Source organism: Cetorhinus maximus, chromosome 1 (genome assembly GCF_964194155.1).
Source record: "Cetorhinus maximus chromosome 1, sCetMax3.hap1.1, whole genome shotgun sequence".
NCBI lineage: Eukaryota > Metazoa > Chordata > Chondrichthyes > Lamniformes > Cetorhinidae > Cetorhinus > Cetorhinus maximus.
In genome coordinates, this window is record NC_135879.1 from 141,042,690 (window position 1) to 141,063,512 (window position 20,823).

The 20,823-nt window shown below is 41.7% G+C and overlaps 1 protein-coding gene across 4 annotated transcripts in view; it reads right to left on the minus strand.

Annotated features, from left to right (window-relative positions):
• Window positions 1-20,823, minus strand: part of tec (tec protein tyrosine kinase) — a 182,611-nt gene that overhangs the window by 40,634 nt on the left and 121,154 nt on the right. For all 4 annotated transcript variants that reach the window (XM_078547497.1, XM_078547488.1, XM_078547506.1 and 1 more), the window contains 2 exons: window positions 5,530-5,595; window positions 1,109-1,163 (listed from right to left, as the gene is read on the minus strand). In XM_078547497.1, the coding sequence (XP_078403623.1) occupies window positions 1,109-1,163; window positions 5,530-5,595 (121 nt within the window). The remainder of the gene's footprint in view (window positions 1-1,108; window positions 1,164-5,529; window positions 5,596-20,823) is intronic.

Sequence of the window (20,823 nt, forward strand, 5' to 3'; positions counted from 1 at the left end):
AAAACTGTTTTTTAAAAAAAAATGCATTTATTTTTAAACTGTGTCCCCTAGTTCTAAATTCCTCCATGAGAGGAAATATCCTTGTCAAGCCCCTTTGGAATATTATACGTTTCAATAAGATCACCTGTCATTCTTCTAAACTCCAATGAGTAGAGGCTCAAACTGCTCAACTTTTCCTCATAAGACAAACCCCATATCCCAGGAATCAGCCTAGTGAACACTTCTCTGAACTGCTTCCAATGCAAGTATATCCCTCCTTGAGAAGACATTTAACATTGTAACTTTGCAACAAGACAAAAACACAAACATGAAAAAGTAACCTGTTCTATTTTAGTTGGTTTTAGTAACAAGTCTAATTTACACAATCAGAATGGGTATTAGGCAACTTATTTGAACACTAATGTAAGAAATGGAGTCTTGAATAAACAGGTATTTTCTGCATAATGCAGAACCTTTATAGGATTTTCTAAACAGCATTGATTCGCTCTCTGGAAAGAGTGTTTCTAAAGATTTGAACCTCAATCTTAGTTCAGGCTGCCATGTTGAGATTCCTAAGCTGTTAGAATGGCATCTTGTGTGCCCCCTTAGCTACGCAAATGTTTAGAAAGGACTAGAATATGACCCTCAACATGATGTAAACTAAAAAGCTGACCTCATGCAGGGTGATATACAAGGTGGGTGGTAACCACCCTGACGTTTTGAGTACCTATCCTGTGTCCATTGGTAAGAGTAGCTTGAATAAGTGACTATCCCTGGGTAATTGAGAGGCACTGCGGAGGTCCTGGTGAGGTTGCGGTGCTCGTCGGTAGCTGCCTTCTTCAGAAGAGATGAGGAGGAGGAAGATGAGATCAACACACTCTGTGCCAACTGTTTGCCCAACCTCTGGGATCAGTAAACTGCTCTCAACTGTTATGGGTTGTATACTTTTTCTGTCAAATTAGTTGATGTATCATATCTAAACTGCTGTTTCTTAATAAATAATCTTAAAATCACTTATGACTAGTCAAATGCCTAGTTAGGTATCTGTGGCCCAGAACCCCAGGAAGTCTTACACTAAACAGTAATTAAGCAATTTCCAAGCAAAATGGGGTACATATTCCACCATTACCTCAGATCTCAGTAAATGTTCTGCTTTACTTCTATTAACATTTCTGCAATACCACCTAGATAAAAATGGAGAAAAGGGCAGAGAAATTAGGCACAATTTCCAGAAAACTGGATTTTCAGTATCATTGTTTATGAATATAATCAAAATCAGAATAACTAGTCATTCACCTGTTTGCCGTCTTTGGAAGCTGTGTGCGACCTGACTGTTATGCTCTGTCAAGTGCTTCGGGATATCCCAAGAATGTGAAATGGGTTAAATAATTACAAATTCTTTTCTTCTTTCTAACTAACTTAAATGTCTTGCAAGGAAATGACCAATGCTGCAATAATCTTGCATCTGTTTTCCATCAGTATGACTTTGAACAATAAGAATCTTCTGCATCAGTTTATTCTATAATATTAAATATCAAATAGCAACAATGTACCCCATGATTGTAAAGAGGTACAATGTAATTTTTGTGACCAAGATTGGAAGCATTTGAAATATATTCCTCTGTGTAGCTTGTTTCAAACATAATTTTGGAAATGGCTACAATAATAGCCAATATTGTGGGCTATCCACTTTTCAAAATAAAATAATTCACTACCATACGGAACTTTAGTATTAGGAGCTTCAAAACAAAAACAGGAATATAGTAAACATTAGAAGCAGTGCTAAACAAACAAATTTCATCCCCACAGTTTTTTTCTATGCTCCTTATGGAGCCATTCCTTCCTTAAGCATACATGTTTTGGTCTATCAACTGAATGCTATGGTCTATAGGCTTGATTGGAAGGGTACCTTCTAGAGGCCATTTTCTTTGACCTAGCCTTGTTCTGCATGTCTCTGTTCATTTCTACTTTCTCCTACTCTGCCTCCAGTACAAGGACGTAAGAGGATGACCATAGTGAACCCTATAATAAGGTCACTATGGCAGAAGGGTGGGAGGCAAATGATTTCCTTGCCTGAAACTGAAGGAAAGTTTGTAGAATCTTTTGTTGATTGGATAACTGAAGAAAAGATTTCCCTAATGGTTTCTGTCAAAACTAATGTTTAAGACAAAATCTGTGGGCAAAGTCTGTGAACTCAAGAGCTTTCTGGCTTCAAAAGTCACACAGTTAACTTACCCCACTTTTCTACTAGTTTAATTTGTCTGGTACATTTCTGGTGTAATTGGTAGAATCTCTGGGACAGAGGTTTGGACATTATCATTTCACACATACAAGCAGAACTTGGAGGCAGGCATATCATCTGCCAGCAGCCAAATTCTACTGGAATACAGTATGTATTTTAGAATTGATGCAACTCTAGCATACTTGACTTGCTCTCTAATTTCAAATCAGTTTCATCAAAACTAACAGAATTGCTGCACCAAAAAATTGAATTTTGTGATCACAATTTTTCATGCCTTTCTTCATAACAAGGGTTTCTAGTTTGAAGCATCTTTCTGGTAACCTTTCCTTGGTTCTAATCCTTTTCAACAATGGAGTGTTCAGAACAGCACATAAATTCCAACAAAAGTCAATCAATTTGTTGTAGAAATTCAACATTACTGACTTGCTTTCATACTTAATGCCCTTGTATATAAGCCCATAAACCACAAGAGAGTCGTATCATTTAGGAGATACTTCCTTTCACTGTTTCTGCTTGTCAAAGGCACTGCTTTCATCTCTATTGGGTAACTAGCTGCCCACTCTACTAACCTGTCAGTGGTCTTTTGCGATCCCGTGTTTGTAGTTTAACATCTTCCTCAAATTCTGCTAAGGCTTTACCTTCTGTTGCAATAACTGATGCCAACAACTACATAATTCGATTACTCTCAAGATGCCCTTTCAACCTGTTAATTTTTTGTGTTTTTTATGGGCCTTGCTATTTCCTAAATCATATTTTGTGATATTCTGGGCTGACACTTCAATGCAGCACTGAGGCAGCACTGCACTGTGAGGTGGTGCTGTCTTTCGGATGAGACATCAAACTGAAGCTTCAGGTGGACATAAAAGGTCCCATGGCATTGTTTGCAGAGCAGGGAAATAATGCCTGGTGCCCTGGCCAAGATTTACCCCTCAATCAACATCAGCAATACAGATTATTTGGTCATGATCACATGATATGGGAGTTTGTTATGCACAAATTTGCTGCTACATATCCTACATTACAATAGCAACTACACTTCATGGTATCATGGAATGGTTACAGCACAGAAAAAGGCTATCTAACCCGTCATACCCAAGCTGGCTCTCAGTTTCACACACCTGTCTTTTCATCGCAGCCCTGCAAAGATTTTTTCGTCAGATAATTATCCAATTCCCTTGATTGAATCTGTCAGTACCACACTCTCAGGCAATGCATTCCAGATCCTAACCATTGCTGCATAAAAAAGTTTTATCTTTTGTCGCCTCTGTTTCTTTTGCCATTCACTTTAAATCAGTCAACTCTGGTTCGCAACCCTTCTACCAATGGGAAGGATTTCTCCCTACCCGCTATGTCTAGAGCCCTTATGATTTTGAACATCTCTGTGTCATGAAGAGATATTAATGTCTATAGTGTTATTGGAAATTATTTTTAAATAGAATTGTAGTGGGTTGTGTGTCTTAATTGGATTAAAGCCAGCTAGCCTGGGTGCTTTGATGTAGAGAAAGAAGTAGATTTGAAATGGTAATTAGATAAAAATGGAGAAGTTTAGAAACATAGGCAATTTGCATTTTTAAATAAACCATGGGTTCTAAAGAATGGATGAAATATTGCACCTAGCTGGGAGACACCAAGCAAGGTGTTTACATCACTAATAAAATTAGTGGGATGAAAATGTTATCGTTAGAAGATGTGACGTTAAAAGCCTAGGATACCATGGAAAATTTACATTCAAAGGAAAAGCTGGCTATAAACAGAAAGGAGTGTGTGTGTAAGGTAGAGGCTTTTAAGATCTAATAGCCTGTAAGCCTACAACTGTGTCTGCAAAGGAACCAAATTGCAAAGAACCTCATTTTGAATTCGTAAAGTCAAATGTGCTTTGCCTGGTGTCAGTTTCAAGTCTATGCACTTTGTTATCTTGGTGTAGATTTACCTGGGAGTGATTAATTTGGGGATTTGTTTAACAGTTATTATGGTAGTAATTTGTAGACATGTGAATGTGTTTAATTTGTTGTTAAATTAATAAATGTTTAATTTAGTTTATATAAAAAACCTCGAGGCTCGGTGGTCTTATTCCTGAGTTCAGAGCTGTATCTCCTACATTCCAATTGAAAATATAGGTTATGTCAGTTGTTCTGTCATAATCCTCTGGGATTTAAACATCTCAGCCATTACCTGCTATGTCATAACATCTGTCAAATCTCCTCTTAAATCTCTTGTCTATGGTATTCAGCCTCAGCTTTAGCAATCTATCTACGTAACCGAAGTCTCTCATCCCCAGAACCATTCTTGTACATATTTTCTGCACTGTCTTCAATACCTTCATAACCTTCCCAAGGTTTGGTGCCCAGAATTTGACACAACACTCCAGATGAGGCCGAACCAGAGTTACATAAAGGTTCATCATAACTTGCTTGCTTTTGAACTCTATGCCTCTATTTATAAAGCCCAGGATCCCATGTGTTTTCTTAATTGCTTTCTCTACCTGACCTGCTACCTTCACCAATTTGTTCATATATGCTCCCATATCCCTCTGCTCCTGCACCTCCCCTTAAAATAGTACCTTTTGTTTTATATTGCCTTTCCTGATTCTTCCTACAAAATGTATCACTTGACACTAAGATACTTCATTGATTATAAATAGCTTTGGGACGTTTTGAGGTCACAAAAGGTGTTATAAAAATACAAGTCAGTTTTTTCTCTTGGTTAAGGTACTGTGGCAAAATAACTACTGAATTTAACAATAGAAGAGCAGGTATTCTTTGAAAATGTCAACAACCACCATGGTTTTTCAGAATAACCTTTTGGTGATAAAATCTTTGGGATTCTTTCTTCTATCAGCTATAGGACTCAGCAATCAAGAGAGTGAAAGAGAGAGAGACTTGCATTTATATAGTGCCTTTTACAAGTTCAGAATGCCCAAAAGCATATCAGAGTCAATAAAGTACTTATCTGTATTGGCACTGTTGCACTGCAGCAGAAAATTCACTTACATCAAAGTCCCACAAACAGCAATGGTTGAGGGATAAATATAATTCATGAAACTGCAGGGATCACACCTGTCCCATTCTGAAAAGTGCCATGTCCAATTGAGGGAAGGCAGGCCTCAGCTTAACATCTCGTCCAAAAGATAGCTTCCCTGAAAGTGCAGCACTCTTTCTGTACTAAATGGATATGCCAGACTAGATTATGCAATCAACTCTCTGGAGTAGGGATTGAACACAGGCTTGAAATCGTATTCTTTGGATAACTGAACACACGACAGAAAAATCCTAACATATAAATGCAATTTAGAAGACTGCTTGACTTACTCATATTTTTCTAGATTATTGGATTTCTTCTCAGTTACATAGTTGCTTGGTATGTAGCCCTCACATCTGGAAAAGAAAACATATTCAGAGATCATGTTAAGAGTACCATTAACATTTACTTGCAATTTAGGTTCCTGTTTTACTTAAGTACCAGTCTGGCTTTAACCTGTGGAGTCCAAACATAGCCTGCAAGACCGAATTTATATTATAGCCAAGCCTGCACTTCCAAGCAGCCACCAGTTGTAATGTTAGGAGCATGTGAATGGCAGCGTCCACTTTCCTACACCATTAAAATGAGATTTGTACAAAATTTGTAAAATGCCAAAGAAATTCAACAAACTGAACAAACAAAGTAAGCTGAAATTTGAATAAGCGTGCAATGAGTCATAACACTTATTTTAAAAGCAAAAAACTGCGGATGTTGGAAATCCAAAACAAAAACAAAAATACCTGGAAAAACTCAGCAGGTCTGGCAGCATCTGCGGAGAGGAATACAGTTAACGTTTCGAGTCCGAATGACCCTTCAACAGAACTAAGTAAAAATAGAAGAGAGGTGAAATATAAGCTGGTTTAAGGGGGGGTGGGACAAGTAGAGCTGGATAAAGGGCCAGTGATAGGTGGAGATAACCAAAAGGTGTCACAGACAAAAGGAAAAGAGGTGTTGAAGGTGGTGATATTATCTAAGGAATGTGCTAATTAAGGGTAGAAAGCAGGACAAGCAAGGTAACACTTATTTTGCCTCTTTAACCTACCTAGATGGACAGGTAGCTGTAATTGTCCTACACTAAATTTGGGTATTTCAATACTATTCCAAGTAAACATTGGTCTGTAGTAAAACACTGCTATACTTTGTACAAACTAAACTTTGACAAACACAACAAACACAAACTTTGTCGCTGGACTTGTAACCCAGGGGTCCAGATTCGAATCCCGCCATGGCAGATGGTGGAATTAGAATTCAATAAAAATCTGGAATTAAAAGTCTCCTGATGACCATGAAGCCATTGTCGATTGTTGTAAAAACCCATCTGGTTCACTAAAAAAATCTGCTGTCCTTACCTGGTCTGGCCTACATGCGACTCCAGACCCAGAGCAATGTTGTTGACACTTAAATGTCCTCTGAAATGGCCGTGCAAGCCACTCAGGTGTATCAAATTGCTACAAAGTCTCAAAAAAAGGAATTAAATCAGACAGACCACCCAGCATCGACCTAGGCACAGGAAACGACAACAGCAATCTCAGCCCAGTCAACGCTGCAAAGTCCTCCGTACTAACATCTGGGAGCTAGTGCCAAAATTGGGAGCGCTGTCTCACAGACTGGCCAAGCAACAAGCCTGACATAGTCATCCTCATGAAATTATATCTTACATATAATGTCCCAGGCACCACCATCACCATCAGCATGCCCTGTCCCACCAGAAGGACAGACCCAGCAGAGGTGATGGCACAGTGGTATATGATCGGGAGGGAGTTGCCCATTGACTCCAGGCTCCATGAAGTCTCATGGCATCAGGTCAAAAAGGGTAAGGAAACCTCCTGCTGATTACCACATACCACCTTCCCTCAGCTGATGAATCAGTGCTCCTCCATGTTGAACATCACTTGGAGGAAGCACTGAGGGTGTCAAGGGTGCAGGACGTACTCTGGGTGGGTGGGTGGGTGGGGGGGGCGGCTTCAATGTCCAATACCAAGAGTGGCTCGGTAGCACCACTATTGACGGAGCTGGCCGAGTCCTAAAGGACATAGCTGCTAAACTGGGTCTGCAGCAGGTGGTGAGGGAACCAAGAGGGAAGAAATATTTGACCTCATCCTCACCAACCTGCCTGCCGTAGATGCCTCTGTCCATGATAGTATTGGTAGGAGTGACCACTGCACAGTCCTTATGGAGACGAAGTCCCGCCTTCACATTGAGGATACCCTCCTTCGTGTTGTGTGGCACTGCCACCATGTTAATTGGGATAGGTTTCGAACAGTTCTAGCAACTCAAGACTACGCATCCATGAGGCGCTGTGGGCCATCAGCAGCAGCAGAATTGTACCCTAACACAATCAGTAACCTCATGGCCCAGCATATCCCCCACTCTACCATTACCTTCAAGCCAGGGGATCAACCCTGGTTCAATGAAGAGTGCAGGGGGGCATGCCAGGAGCAGCACCAGGCATACCTAAAAATGAGGTGTCAACCTGGTGAAGCTATAACACTGGACTACTTGCGTGCCAAACAGCATAAGCAGCAAGTGATAGACAGAGCTAAGCGATCCCACAACCAATGGATCAGATCTAAGCTCTGCAGTCTTGCCACATCCAGTCGTGAATGGTAGTGGACAATTAAACAATCACTGAAGGAGGCGGCTCCACAAATATCCTCATCCTCAATGATGGAGGAGCCCATCATATCAGTGCAAAAGATAAGGCTGAAGCATTTGTAGCCATCTTCAGCCAGAAGTGCAGAGTGGATGGTCCATCTCGGCCTCCTCCAGAGGTCCCCAGCATCACAAGTGCAGTCTTCAACCAATTTGATTCATTCCACGTTATATCAAGAGATCGCTGGAAGCACTGGTTACTGCAAAGTTATGGGCCCTGACAATATTCCGGCAATAGTACTGAAGTCTTTTGCTCCAGAACTTGTCATGCCCCGAACCAAGCTGTTCCAGCACAGCTACAACACTGGCATCTACCCAGCAATGTGCAAAATTGCCCAGGTGTGTCCTGTACACAAAAAGCAAGACAAATCCAACCTGGCCAATTGCCGCCCCATCAGTCTACCCTCAATCATCAGTAAAGTAATGGAAGGAGTCATCAACAGTGCAATCAAGTGGCGCTGGCTTAGCAATAACCTGCTCATTGACGCCCAGTTTGGTTTCTGCCAGGGCCTCTCAGCTCCTAACCTCATTAAAGCCTTGGTTCAAACATGGACAAAAGAGCTGAACTCCCCAGGTTAGGTGAGAGTAACTGCCCTTGGCATCAAGGCCTCATTTGACCGAGTCCTAGCAAAAGTGGAGTCAATGGGAATCAAACTGGAGTCAATGGAAGATGGTTGTGGTTGTTGGAGGTCAGTCACCTCAGCTCCAGGACATCACTACAGGAGTTCCTCAGGGTAGTGTCCTGGGCCTAACAATCTTCAGCTGCTTCATCAATGACCTTCCTTCCATCTTAAGGTCAGAAGTGGGGATGTTCGCTGATGATTGCATAATGTTCAGCGCCATTCACGACTCTTCAGATACTGAAGCAGTCCATGTCCAAATGTAGCATGGCCTGGACAATATCCAGGCTTGGGCTGACAAGTGGCAAATAATATTCACGCCACACAAGTGCCGGGCAATGGTCATCTCCAACAAGAGAGAATCTAACCATCACGCCCCTTGGTGGTCAATGCATTACCATCACTGAATCCCCCACTATCAACATCCTGGGGGTTACCATTGACCAGAAACTGAACTGGACTAGCCATATTAATAAAGTGGCTACAACAGCAGGTCAGAGGCTAGAAATCGTGCAACAAGTAACTCACCTCCTGACTCCCCAACGCATGTCCACCATCCACAAGGCACAAGTCAGGAGTGTGATGGAATACTCCCCACTTGCCTGGATGAGTACACTTCCCACAAGAAGCTTGACACCATCCAGGACAAAGTAATCTGCTTGATTGGCACCACATCCACAAATATTCACTCCCTCCACCACCGAGTCGCAGAAGTGTGTACCATCTATAAGATGCGCTGCAGGAATTCACTAAAGCTCCTTAGGAAGCACCTTCCAAACCCACAACCACTACGACCTAGAAGGACAAGGGCAGCAGATAGATGGGAATACCACCACCTGCAAGTTCCCCTCCAAGCCACTCACCATCCTGACTTGGAAATTTATCACCGTTCCTTCATTGTCGCTGGGTCAAAATCCTGGAGCTCCCTTCTTAAAGCATGTGGATGTACCTACACCACATGGACTGCAGAGGTTCAAGGAGGTAGCCCACCACCACCTTCTCAAGTGCAACTAGGGCTGGGCATTAAATGCTGGCCCAGTTAGCAAAGCCCACATCTTGTGAGTGAATTTAAAAAAAGTAACACTTAACTGTCACCTTTGTAGGGAAATCCGTTAACATTAGCAGATAAAAGAGAAGTAAAAATACACACCAATTCAGTAGGAACTGCTATTCTAAGACAGTGGTGGTGACACGCTGCAAGAGAAGGCAGTGGCATCTAGTCAGGATATATCTAAATAACAACATACATAGTGACGTAATGTTTGGACAAGAGCAGATCATTGGTGGCTCCAGCTGACTGTTCCAAACCTTGCAAAAATCTCTTTACAGTGATTCCAGAACTAGTAGTTTGCATTCCCTTCCTTAATAGGAATTCATCCATTCCATTTAAAAATGTTTTCTGTTCCATCATCCCATTTCGCAATCTATTCCACAATGTTATCATCCTATGAAAAAAAGTTGCCTTGATTTCCTGTTTTCCTTCAACATTAACTTTAAATTGCAATGTCCTGAAAGCACTTGATGCTCATGGATCCCATAAAGTAAAACACTATTGCTCTGCCGGTTCCTAACTTGAATTTTTATGAATATTTGTATCAACAGAGAAAGCTAAATATTGTTTACCCAAGAAATAAGGATATTGCAGGTTTCCTATATAAACATATAGGGTTTTTGGTGCTTAAAATCTATTCCCTATTGCAAATCAGCTGCATTATACATAATGAAAATTTACATTTCCATTCAATTTTCTTTGCAGTTTTTAAAGAAACAACTTTCTTGAACATTGTAAAGTGATAATGTGAAAAATATAAATTGGTAATTAAAAACGTCTGCATAACTCCAAAGCAGAATACATTAAATAGTCTGATGATAAATGGCTTAAATAAATTCTGGTTATTATTTTGTTGTAAATTTTCCATCCAAAGATGCATACAGCACATTTCAAGAGTTCACTGAAATGTGATGATGATCTCTTCAAAGAAGAGCACTTCAGTTTGAAAATGAAACCATAAGGCCATAAGACATAGGAGCAGAAATTAGGCCATTCGGAATGCTCCGTCATTCAATCATAGCTGATAAGTTTCTCAACCCCATTCTCCTGCCTTCGCCCCGTAACCTTTGATCCCCTTACCAATCAAGAACCTATCCATCTCTGTCTTAAATACACTCAATGACCTGGCCTCCACAGCCTTCTGTGGCAATGAATTCCATAGATTCACCACTCTCTGGCTAAAGAAGTTTCTCCTCATCTTTGTTCTAAAAGGTATTCCCTTTACTCTGAGGCTGTGCCCTCAGGTCCTAGTCTTTCCTACTAATGGAAACATCTTCCCCACGTCCACTCTATCCAGGCCTTTCAGTATTCTGTAAGTTTCAATCAAATCCCCCCTCATCCTTCTAAACTCCATCGAGTATAGACCCAGAGTCCTCAAACGTTCCTCATATGTTAAGCCTTTCATTCCTGGGATCGTTCTCGTGAACCTCCTCTGGACCCTCTCCAGGGCCAGAGTATCCTTCCCTGAGGTACGGGGCCCAAAATTGCTCACAATATTCTAAATGTGGTCTGACCAGAGCCTTATAAAGCCTCAGCAGCACATCCCTGCTTTTATATTCTAGTCCTCTCGAAATAAATGCCAACATTGCATTTGCCTTCCTAACTACCGACTCAACCTTCAAGTTAACCTTAAGAGAATCCTGGACTAGGACTCCCAAGTCCCTTTGCACTCCAGATTTCTGAATTCTCTCCCCATTTAGAAAATAGTCTATGCCTCTATTCTTCCTACCAAAGTGCATGACCTCACATTTTCCCACGTTGTATTCCATCTGCCACTTCTTTGCCCATTCTCCCAACCTGTCCAAATCCTTCTCCAGCCTCCCCGCCTCCTCAATACTACCTGTCCCTCCACCTATCTTTGTATCATCTGCAAACTTAGCCAGAATGCCCTCAGTTCCTTCATCTAGATCATTAATGTATAAAGTGAAAAGTTGTGGTCCCAACACTGACCCCTGCGGAACTCCACTAGTTACCGGCCGCCATCCTGAGAAGGACCCCCTTATCTCCACTCTCTGCCTCCTGCCAGACAGCCAATCTTCTATCCATGCTAATACCTTGCCTCTAACACCATGAGCTCTTATCTTACTGAGCAGCCTCCTGTGCGACACCTTGTCAAAGGCCTTCTGGAAGTCCAAGTAGATAACATCCATTGGCTCTCCTTTGTCTAACCTACTCGTTACCTCCTCAAAGAATTCTAACAGATTTGTCAGCAGTAGTGCTTTAACAATTCTGCGATTCGGATTGAGTGACTATAACAAATTATTCGGTCATGGATGAATCAATTTCCTGCAGCTAAGACCATAAGACAAAAGCAGAAGTGGTCCATTCAGACCATCGAGTCTGCTTCGTCAATAAATGAGATCATGGCTGATCTGATAATCCTCAACTCCATTTTCCTGTCTTTTCCCCATAGGTTCTCTTACTGATTAAAAATCTGTCTATCTCAGCCTTGAATACACTTAACAGCCCAGCCTCTACAGCTCTCCGTGGTAAAGAATTCCACAGAACAACAACCTTCTGAGAGAAGAAATATCTCGTCATCGCGACCCCTCACTCTGAGATTATGCCCTCTGGTCCTAGACTCACCCACAAGGGGAAAGAAGCTCTCAAAATCTACCCTGTCAAGCCCCCTAAGAATCTTATATGTTTCAATAAGGTCACCTCTCATTCTTCTAAACTCCAATGAGTACAGGTCCAACCTACTCAACCTCTCCTCATAAGAAAATCCCTCCACACCCGGGATCAACCTCATGAACCTTCTCTAGACTGCATCCAATGCCAGTATACCTTTCCTTAGATAAGGGGACCGAAACTGTTCACAGTATTCTACATGTGGTCTAACCAGTGCCTTGTATAGTTTTAAGCAAGGTGTCCCTATTTTTATACTCCATTCCATTTGAAATAAAGCCCAGCATTCTATTTGCCTTCCCTATTACCTGAACTTGTATGCTAGCTTTTTGTGATTCATGCACGAGGACCCCCAAACCCCTCTGTGCTGCAGCTTTCTGCAGTCTTTCTCCATTTAAATAATATTCAGCTCCTCTATTCTTCCTGCCAAAGTGCACAACCTCACATTTTCCCACATTATATTCCATCTGCCAAGTTTTTGCCCACACACTTATCCTGTCTATATCCGTCAGTGGGCTCCTTGTGTCACCACTTGCCTTCCCACCTATTTTTGTGTCATCCGCAAACTTGGCGATAGTACATTCATTTCCCTCATCCAAGTCATTAATTATATTGTAAATAATTATGACCCCAGCACTGATCCCTGTGGCACTCCACTAATTACTGGTTGCCATCCTGAAAATGCCCCCCGTATCCCAACTCTCTGTCTTCTACTAGTCAGTCCTCTATCCAAGCTAATATACTACCCCAACACCATGGGCTCTTAACTTATTAAGTAGTCTTATGTGTGGTACCTTATTAAATGCCTTTTTGGAAATCCAAATGTATTACATCTACTGGACAATGGTAAAGCTGAAGATACTACTTTCAGCCTTCCACCACAAACTCTGTACCCTGTCCATAAATTCAATTTAGTCACTGTGTCAGGCTGTTTGTATCCTCTGCATTCTATTAGGTGCCAAGCTGAACTTTATCTCCATTAAATTCTTCCTGCATATCACTCACCTCTATCAATAATTCAGTCCGAATGCTATTAAACCCTGAAACTTTCAACCATGCCTTTGTCACCCCAGGCTCAATTATTCCAATGCTCTCTATGTTGGCTTCCCATGAATCACCCTCTGCAAACTTTAGTTTATCCAAAACTGCTGCCCATATTCTATCCTGTATCCAAGTCCTATGCCACTCTTTTCCTTACTGACCAATATTAGATACTTGCCGCAACACTTCCAATTTAAAATTCTCATCTTTGTGGTTAAAAACCTTCATGAACTGGCCCTTCACCATCATTCTATTTATTACATGCACTGCAGCATGTTCCTCTGACTCCAGCCTCTTGTGCATTCCTGCTTCTTTTGCCCACCTTTGGTGATTGTGCCTTCAGTCGTCGAGACATCACACTCTTGGATCCCCTTCATAAATCCTGACAGCTCTTCATCTCCTTCTCCTCCTTTAAGATCTGCCTTAAAACCTACCTCAATGACAAAGTTTTGATAACTCCTAATATTTCCTTCCTTGGTTTAACATCCTTTTTTTGATTAAGTTTCAGTAAAACGTCCCAAAGTGCTTCACAATGTTAATAACACAATATAAGTTGTTGTATTTGACAGACTGTATGGCCTGGAAATTCCTCGAGGGATATCCTCACCTCCTACCATAACTTTATCAAGGGGTAGTGGAAACCCCAAAGTAACAATGTGAACAGTAATTTTCAGCTGTTTTAAATAATTTCCATAGGATTTCACTCATCTCCCACCAACTCCTCAAAATTTCAAAGACTATACCCTTATGGGAGCTGGGAGCATGATTATAACAGAGTGACAATAGACAGGAATTCCTAAAAATGTCATTGGAATGTTTAAAATTCGAGTTCTCTTGTATTCCACCCAAGTTATGAACATTAAAATAAATCCTAACATCATCACTATCTAAACCATGTGATACTTAATCACATGGTCAAATTGCTTACAATACCACTTCTGTTTTAGTATATGAATCAATTGAGTGAGTTGCCTGCCGCAATAGCTCTGCTAGCAAAAGTAATGAAAATAGAAAATGGGAAACTACAGTAAATAATGAAAAATCTTTACAGGACACAGAAAGCTTTGGCGTAAAACAGAAAATGCTGGAGATGCTCAGCAGATTCATTAACATGCACAGAGAGCTGTGGGCCTTTTGTCAGAACTGAAAGCTGGAAACAGTAAGTAAGCTCCTGAGCTAAACAAAGGAGAGGGAAAAGGGAACAGAGAGCAACAGGTTAAAGTCATGGGTCATATTCATGAGTGAAATGGTCAGCATAAAGATACGCTAAATGCCCTGTTCTGCCCACAAGTGTGATCCTGACTGACCTATTGCTCACCACTAGCTCCCTCTCCATCATCTCCAAGATTAGCATTGCAAATTGTTCCAAACAAACTCAACAGGATCTATTTTTTCCACTGGACACTCTACAGTGCATTAAATAATATCCAAAAGTTATTGCGAAGACTATCTCTTCCATTTCTTGGGATGCAGGGACTGCTGGGGTTATAGGTCTAGTCAAGAGGCATTGAGGAATAGAGGCAATAAGAACATAAGAATTAGGAGGAGTTAGCCAATGGCCCTTGAACCTGCTCTGCCATTCAATAAGATCATGGTTGATCTGATTGTGGCTTTATCTTCACGTTCCTGCATGCCTCCATAATCACTGACTCTCCTGTAGATCAAAGTTCTGTCTAACTCAGCTTTGAATAGATTCAATGAACCAACCTACAGTGCTCTCTGGGGTAGTGAATTCCAAAGGCTAATGCCCCTTTGAGAGAAGAAATTCCTCCTTATCTTCGTCTTAAATGAGAGACCCCTTATTTTGAAACTGCGTCCCCTTGTTCTAGATTCCTCACAGGGGGAAACATCCTCTTAGCATCTGCCCTGTCAAGCCCCCTCAATCTTTTATGCTTCAATAAGATCACTTCTCATTTTCTAAACTCCAGTGGTATGGGCCCAATCTGCACAACCTTTCCTCATAAATCTATCATCATCATTGAGTGTCTTAGCTTAGGGTTGTCCTTAAATTAGGATTGATTGAGACTGCTTGAGGCAAGGCTGTTGGCAAATGCTACCTTTTATTAAACATTCTTCTAAATATATACAGGACAAAGCTTAGCACAAGGCTTTACATGGAGCCTTCCCTCAGTTGGCATTGCTGTCACGTGACCTTACATCACCAATGATGCAGGCTGTCTTTTTATATATTTGGCATTAACCCTTTTCACCACATCTCCTCCAAGTCTCGGACTCTATTGATTACATTATTTACATTATCCTACATCTCCTCCAAAGGTTCACAGAGATAACCGTTGTAGTGGTTTCACAATCTCCCTGACGTTGTTCTCAGATAGGGTTGAATGGGATTCAAGTTTTCCACGTTCTCTCTTGAACTATGTTAAAACTGCTACCTAAATACAAGTTGCTGTTGTTATTCCTTGCTTTCTTCCCTCCCAACATTATTCCCATATGTTTTAATCATCTTCCTGCCTGGTCCCCTCTTCCAGCTACCTGACATTGTAAATGGTTCTCTCTGTTCAGGTACTGACCCCAACATTTCAAAATCAACATTATTCCACTCCTCCTCTAAAAAGCACCCTCAACCCATTCTCCAATCGCCACTTCCTTTCAAATACTTGAACGCGGTGTTTGCCACATAAATCCATGCCTATTGTTAGAACCTTATCTTCCAGGACAATATTTTCTTTAAAATATGGAAGGGTATTGCATTATCCGGGCATTTGGAAGCTGACCTGTTTTTTTTTTAAAAGGCTCACATGTTCACCTTGGAATGTGAACAAGCATGCCCCTTCCAAAAAGTAACTAAACCAGCATGGCACTTGAGGGGGGAAGAGCTGTTTGCTTAGTGAACTGCAATTACTGCAATTGATGGAAAGGAAAACTGATTTAAAGCCAAAGACCTGGTGATTTACTGGAAATCAGCTGATGGAAGAGCTTTATGTTTTCAACTATCTTTTTAAATTCAGTTGGGAATGAACTGAGAAAGTGAAGCTGCCCAGCTTGCACTCTTCTTGCCTTGCCTGAGGTAGAATGGTTATCAGTATCTGGATAGGAATCGTCATCTCAGTGGAACTTGTCTGTCTTTGGAAGCCTAAGAGGCTGAAACAAGGAGGAGTGATCCTGCTCTATTTTCCTCCATGCTAAAGCTCGGTTGGTGAGAATCTCCAGGCATCTACTAGAACTAGCAATCTGTCTTCACATGAGGGATCGCCAGATCGAGAACATCGAAAGCCTGTGAACTTTATCCTTTGTTTTATAAAGTCCTTTCTTCAACCACCCACCTCTGCAGAGACCTTACCTGTTCGTCCTTTCTTTGTGTGCATGCATGCGTGCGTGCTAGAGAATTTTAAGGATAGATAGTTACCCTTCCAGATTACAAATCGTGTTTTAACCAGTTCTTGCAAATTGTTTTTTAACAAGTTTCATTTTATAATAAATCGATCATTCTGAGTTTATTGAAAGAAACATAGTTGAAGTCTCTTTTGTTCTGGGTCTAATGGTAGTGAAGGTAAATAATTGGTCATTTTGGTGAGTGCATTATACACTTACACTAATCGTGTGACCTGTGGAGTAGTGAGGCTAGATTAACTGTGCACATCTCCTATCCCGGTTGTAATACTACCTTTCCCGTAACTCCATGATTTAATCTCTTCCCTCAACAAGTTCTGTTCAACCATCATCCCTATTTGAAAGCCATAATTTAATGTTTTTATTCACACATTTAAATCACTCCATGGCCTCACTCAATATCTCCCTAACCCTAAATAGCCCCATAACCCTACAAGTACTTTGCGTTACTCCAACTCTGGCCTCTAGTGCATTCGCCACATCCTTCATCATACCCTTTGCTATACCATTGCCTTCAACTGTATAGGATTTAAGCTCTGAATTCCACCCCAAAAACGCTCCACCTTCCTCCCTTCCTTTAAGAGCATTCATTAACCTGTGAATTCGACCAAGCTTTTAGTCATCCATCCTAGTTTTCTCTTCTTTGATTCAGTCAACTTTTGGATGATTCCACTTCTATGAAGTACCTTTAGTGATTTTTCTATGTGAAAGGTGCAAGTTGTTGTTATTGCTTTACTCAGCTATTTCCATATACCTCATTTTTTAATATGCCTTTTTTCATGGCTCATTGAAATTAACTTCATTTACGCACCAGTTGTCATCTCATTCCAGGTTTTCACAAAGACTATTTTTTACTGGCCATCTAACTTCTTCATGACAGAATCAATATTCCTGATCTTTCATTTGTACTTGTTGTTTTCTCCTTTCACTCCATCCCATCCTGACACCCACTTCCTGCCACCATGTTTTTGCTGAATCAACACATCCACTGGGGTACTCTGGAAGGACCCTACAGTACTCAGCGGAGCAAGTGTTAAGCCCGGATGCTGCACAAGTTGGCCATCATGAGGGGACAGGCCATGACAAGTTATATGACAAGCAGCTAAGGAGGTGGAGGAGGAGGAGGAGGAGAAGGAGGAAAAGAGGAGGAGGAAGGAGGAAAGTAACTTTTCTGTCCGTACTGTTCATGAAGGGATTATGAGTGTGATACCAGTAACCACAACTGCAACTTCACACTCACCAACAGTCCTACACCTTGCCTTTCCTCTGTAGGTAAGTGCAGAGTGTCCACTTGGCCACAATGCAAACTTAAAAGCCACCACAAAATAAATATTCCAAACCAAATTTAGAAAAGAAGCCATGTCACATTGCATACAAAAATCAACTAATCACTCCTTTTGCATTCTGCTTGTATCTATCTACCTTTGCCTGTCCCAGTGTTCCTGCACAGTGCTACTTCAAGGGTAAAATAATAGGAGTAAAATCATCTGAATTTTGGAAGGATAATGCTTGAATGAAATTAAGGTTCAATAATATTGAACCAATATTGGTGTTGGGGGGGCAGGGGTGAAGAGAGACGTCCAGTTCGGCACTGATGAGATCAACATCAGTACTATGCCCAAATCACCCCTCAACACGGGAGTTTGAAAAATCCCAGTCTCAGTAGAACTTGTCTGTCTTTGGAAACCCTAGAGGCTTAAACGACCATTCTTGCAATCTGTTCAAGGTTCAAGCCTTATTAACATTTTCTCACCAAGTTATCGGTGCCAAAGGTACACCCAATTGGAGCTTGCCAATTTCTAGCAATTGAAAATCGTTCAGCAGCAGCACTCATTTGGTGAACACCCAAGGTATGTTGAAAAGGGACCAGATCCTGGGGGAAAATAGATTGCAAGAATGATCAGGCAGCAGGCCAGAATAATTTTGTGGAGCACCTCAAAAATCTGTTTAAAATTTCAAAACATAGGTTTTTAGAGTTGTCTCCATTAGTCCCTTTCAGGACTACCAGCTGGGCTTTCAGTGCCTAATGAAATTGCATTAGCCATGTACAATCTTGGAAATTTGCAGTTGGGGTTGTCCAACAGTCATAGGATGCTGACTTGTGTAAACTAAAAGCCATTTATCTGTTTTGAATGGGAGTGCCGGGCACCGATTTAAAGGCCTACCTGAAAGTTGATTCAAACGGGCAATTGAGCGAATGTGATCCTCACTGGACTTTTAAGTGAAAAATGAGGCCCAGCATTTGAAAGTTTCCCTTACAATTCCTTTTGGAAGACTGCTCTACCTATGCATTTCTTCAATAACTACGCTCTAACAAGTTTCACTCCTCCCATTCTGCAGCTTACAACACTACCTTTAGGGTTGGCATCAACTAGAGAGCATTGTGTCCAATTCTGGATGCCACACACAGGAAGGATGTGAAGGTATTTGAGTGCAGAAAAGATTTACAAGAATGGATCTGAGGATAAGGGACTTCAGTTACATGGACAGTTTGAGAAGCTGGGGCTGTTCGTCTTAGAGAAGATTAAGAGAAGATTTGATAGAGGAGTTCAAAATTATGAGAGGTTAGGGCAGAACAGATATGGAGAAATTGTTACGTTTGGTGGAAGGGGCAAGAGCCAGGGGACGTCAATTTAAGGTGATTGGCAAAAGAAGCAGCGGTGATATAAGGAGAAACTTTAAGTAGCAAGTGGTTAAGACCTGGAATGCACTGCCTGAGAGTGTGGTGGAGGCAGAGTCATTGAAGGCTTTCAAAAGAGGATTGGATAATTATCCAAAGAAAAAATTTGCAGAGCTATGGGGAAAAGGCAGGGGAGTAGGGCGAGATGAGTTGTTCTTGCAGAGAGCCAGCATGGGCACAACAGACTGAATGACCTCCTTCTCTGTAGCCATTCTATGATTTGCTGGTCACATATTCAAATACACAATATAATTAATAGTTACGATTGGGAACAGGGAAAGAGACAATAAACAAGAAGCTTTATCGATAAACATTCAGAAAAATCCTGATTCTTAACACTCCCTTACAAACTATCAAATACTAAAATTGTCAAATTTAAACTTTTTAAACCGATCATATAGTGGTCATGAAAAGTGCTTTTTTTATTCATTCATGGGATGTGGGCACCTCTGGCTAGGCTTGCATTTGTTCCCCATCCCTAGCTGCCCTTGAGAAGTGATGTACTGCCTTCTCGAACAGCTGCAGTCCGTGTGGTGTAGGTACACCCACAGCACTGTCAGGGTGGGAGTTCCAGGGCTTTGACTCAGTGACAGTGAAGGAACAACGATATATTTCCAAGTCAGCATGGTGAGTGGCTTGGTGGGGAACTTCTAGGTGGTGGTGTTCCCATCTATCAGATGCCCAAGTCCTTCTATATGGTAGTGACCGTAGGTTTGGAAGGTGCTGTCTAAGGAGACTTGGTGACTTCCAGCAGTGCATCTTGTAGATGATACACACTACTACCACTGTGTGCCAGGGGTGGAGGGGGTGAATGTTTGTGGATGGGGTACCAATCAAGCGGGTTACTTTGTCCTGGATGGTGTCAAGCTTCCTGAGTTTTGTTGGAGCAGCACGCATCCAGGCAAGCGGACAGTATTCCACCACACTCCTGACTTGTGGTGGGCAGGCTTTGGGGAGTCAGTAAGTGAGTTAATCGTCACAGGATTCCTAGTCACTGACCTGCTCTTATAGCCACAGTATTTATATGGCTAGTGCGGTTCAGTTTCTTGTCAATGATAACCCCCAGGATGTTGATAGTGGGGGATTCAGGGATGGTAATTCCATTAAATGTCAAGGGGCGATGGTTAGATTCTCCCTTGTTGGTGATGGTTATTGCCTGGCACTTCTGTGGCATGAACGTTACTTTCCACTTGTCAACCCAAGCCTGGATATTGTCCAGGTCTCGCTACATTTGGACATGGACTGCATCAGTATCTGGAGGAATCGTGAACGGTGTTTAATGCTGTGCAATCAGCAGTGAATCTTGTAACTCCTGACCTTATGATGGAAGGAAAGTCAGTGGTGAAGCAGCTGAAGATGGTTGGGCCGAGGACACTACCCTGAGGAACTCCTGCAGTTATGCCCTGGAACTGAGGTGACTGACCTCCAACAACCACAACCATCTTCCACAGTGTTAGGTGTGACTCTAACCAGCGGAGAGTTCCCCTCCCACCCCCACCCCGGCACTCACCCCATCCCCCGATTCCCATTGACTCCAGTTTTGCTGGGGCTCCTTGGTGCC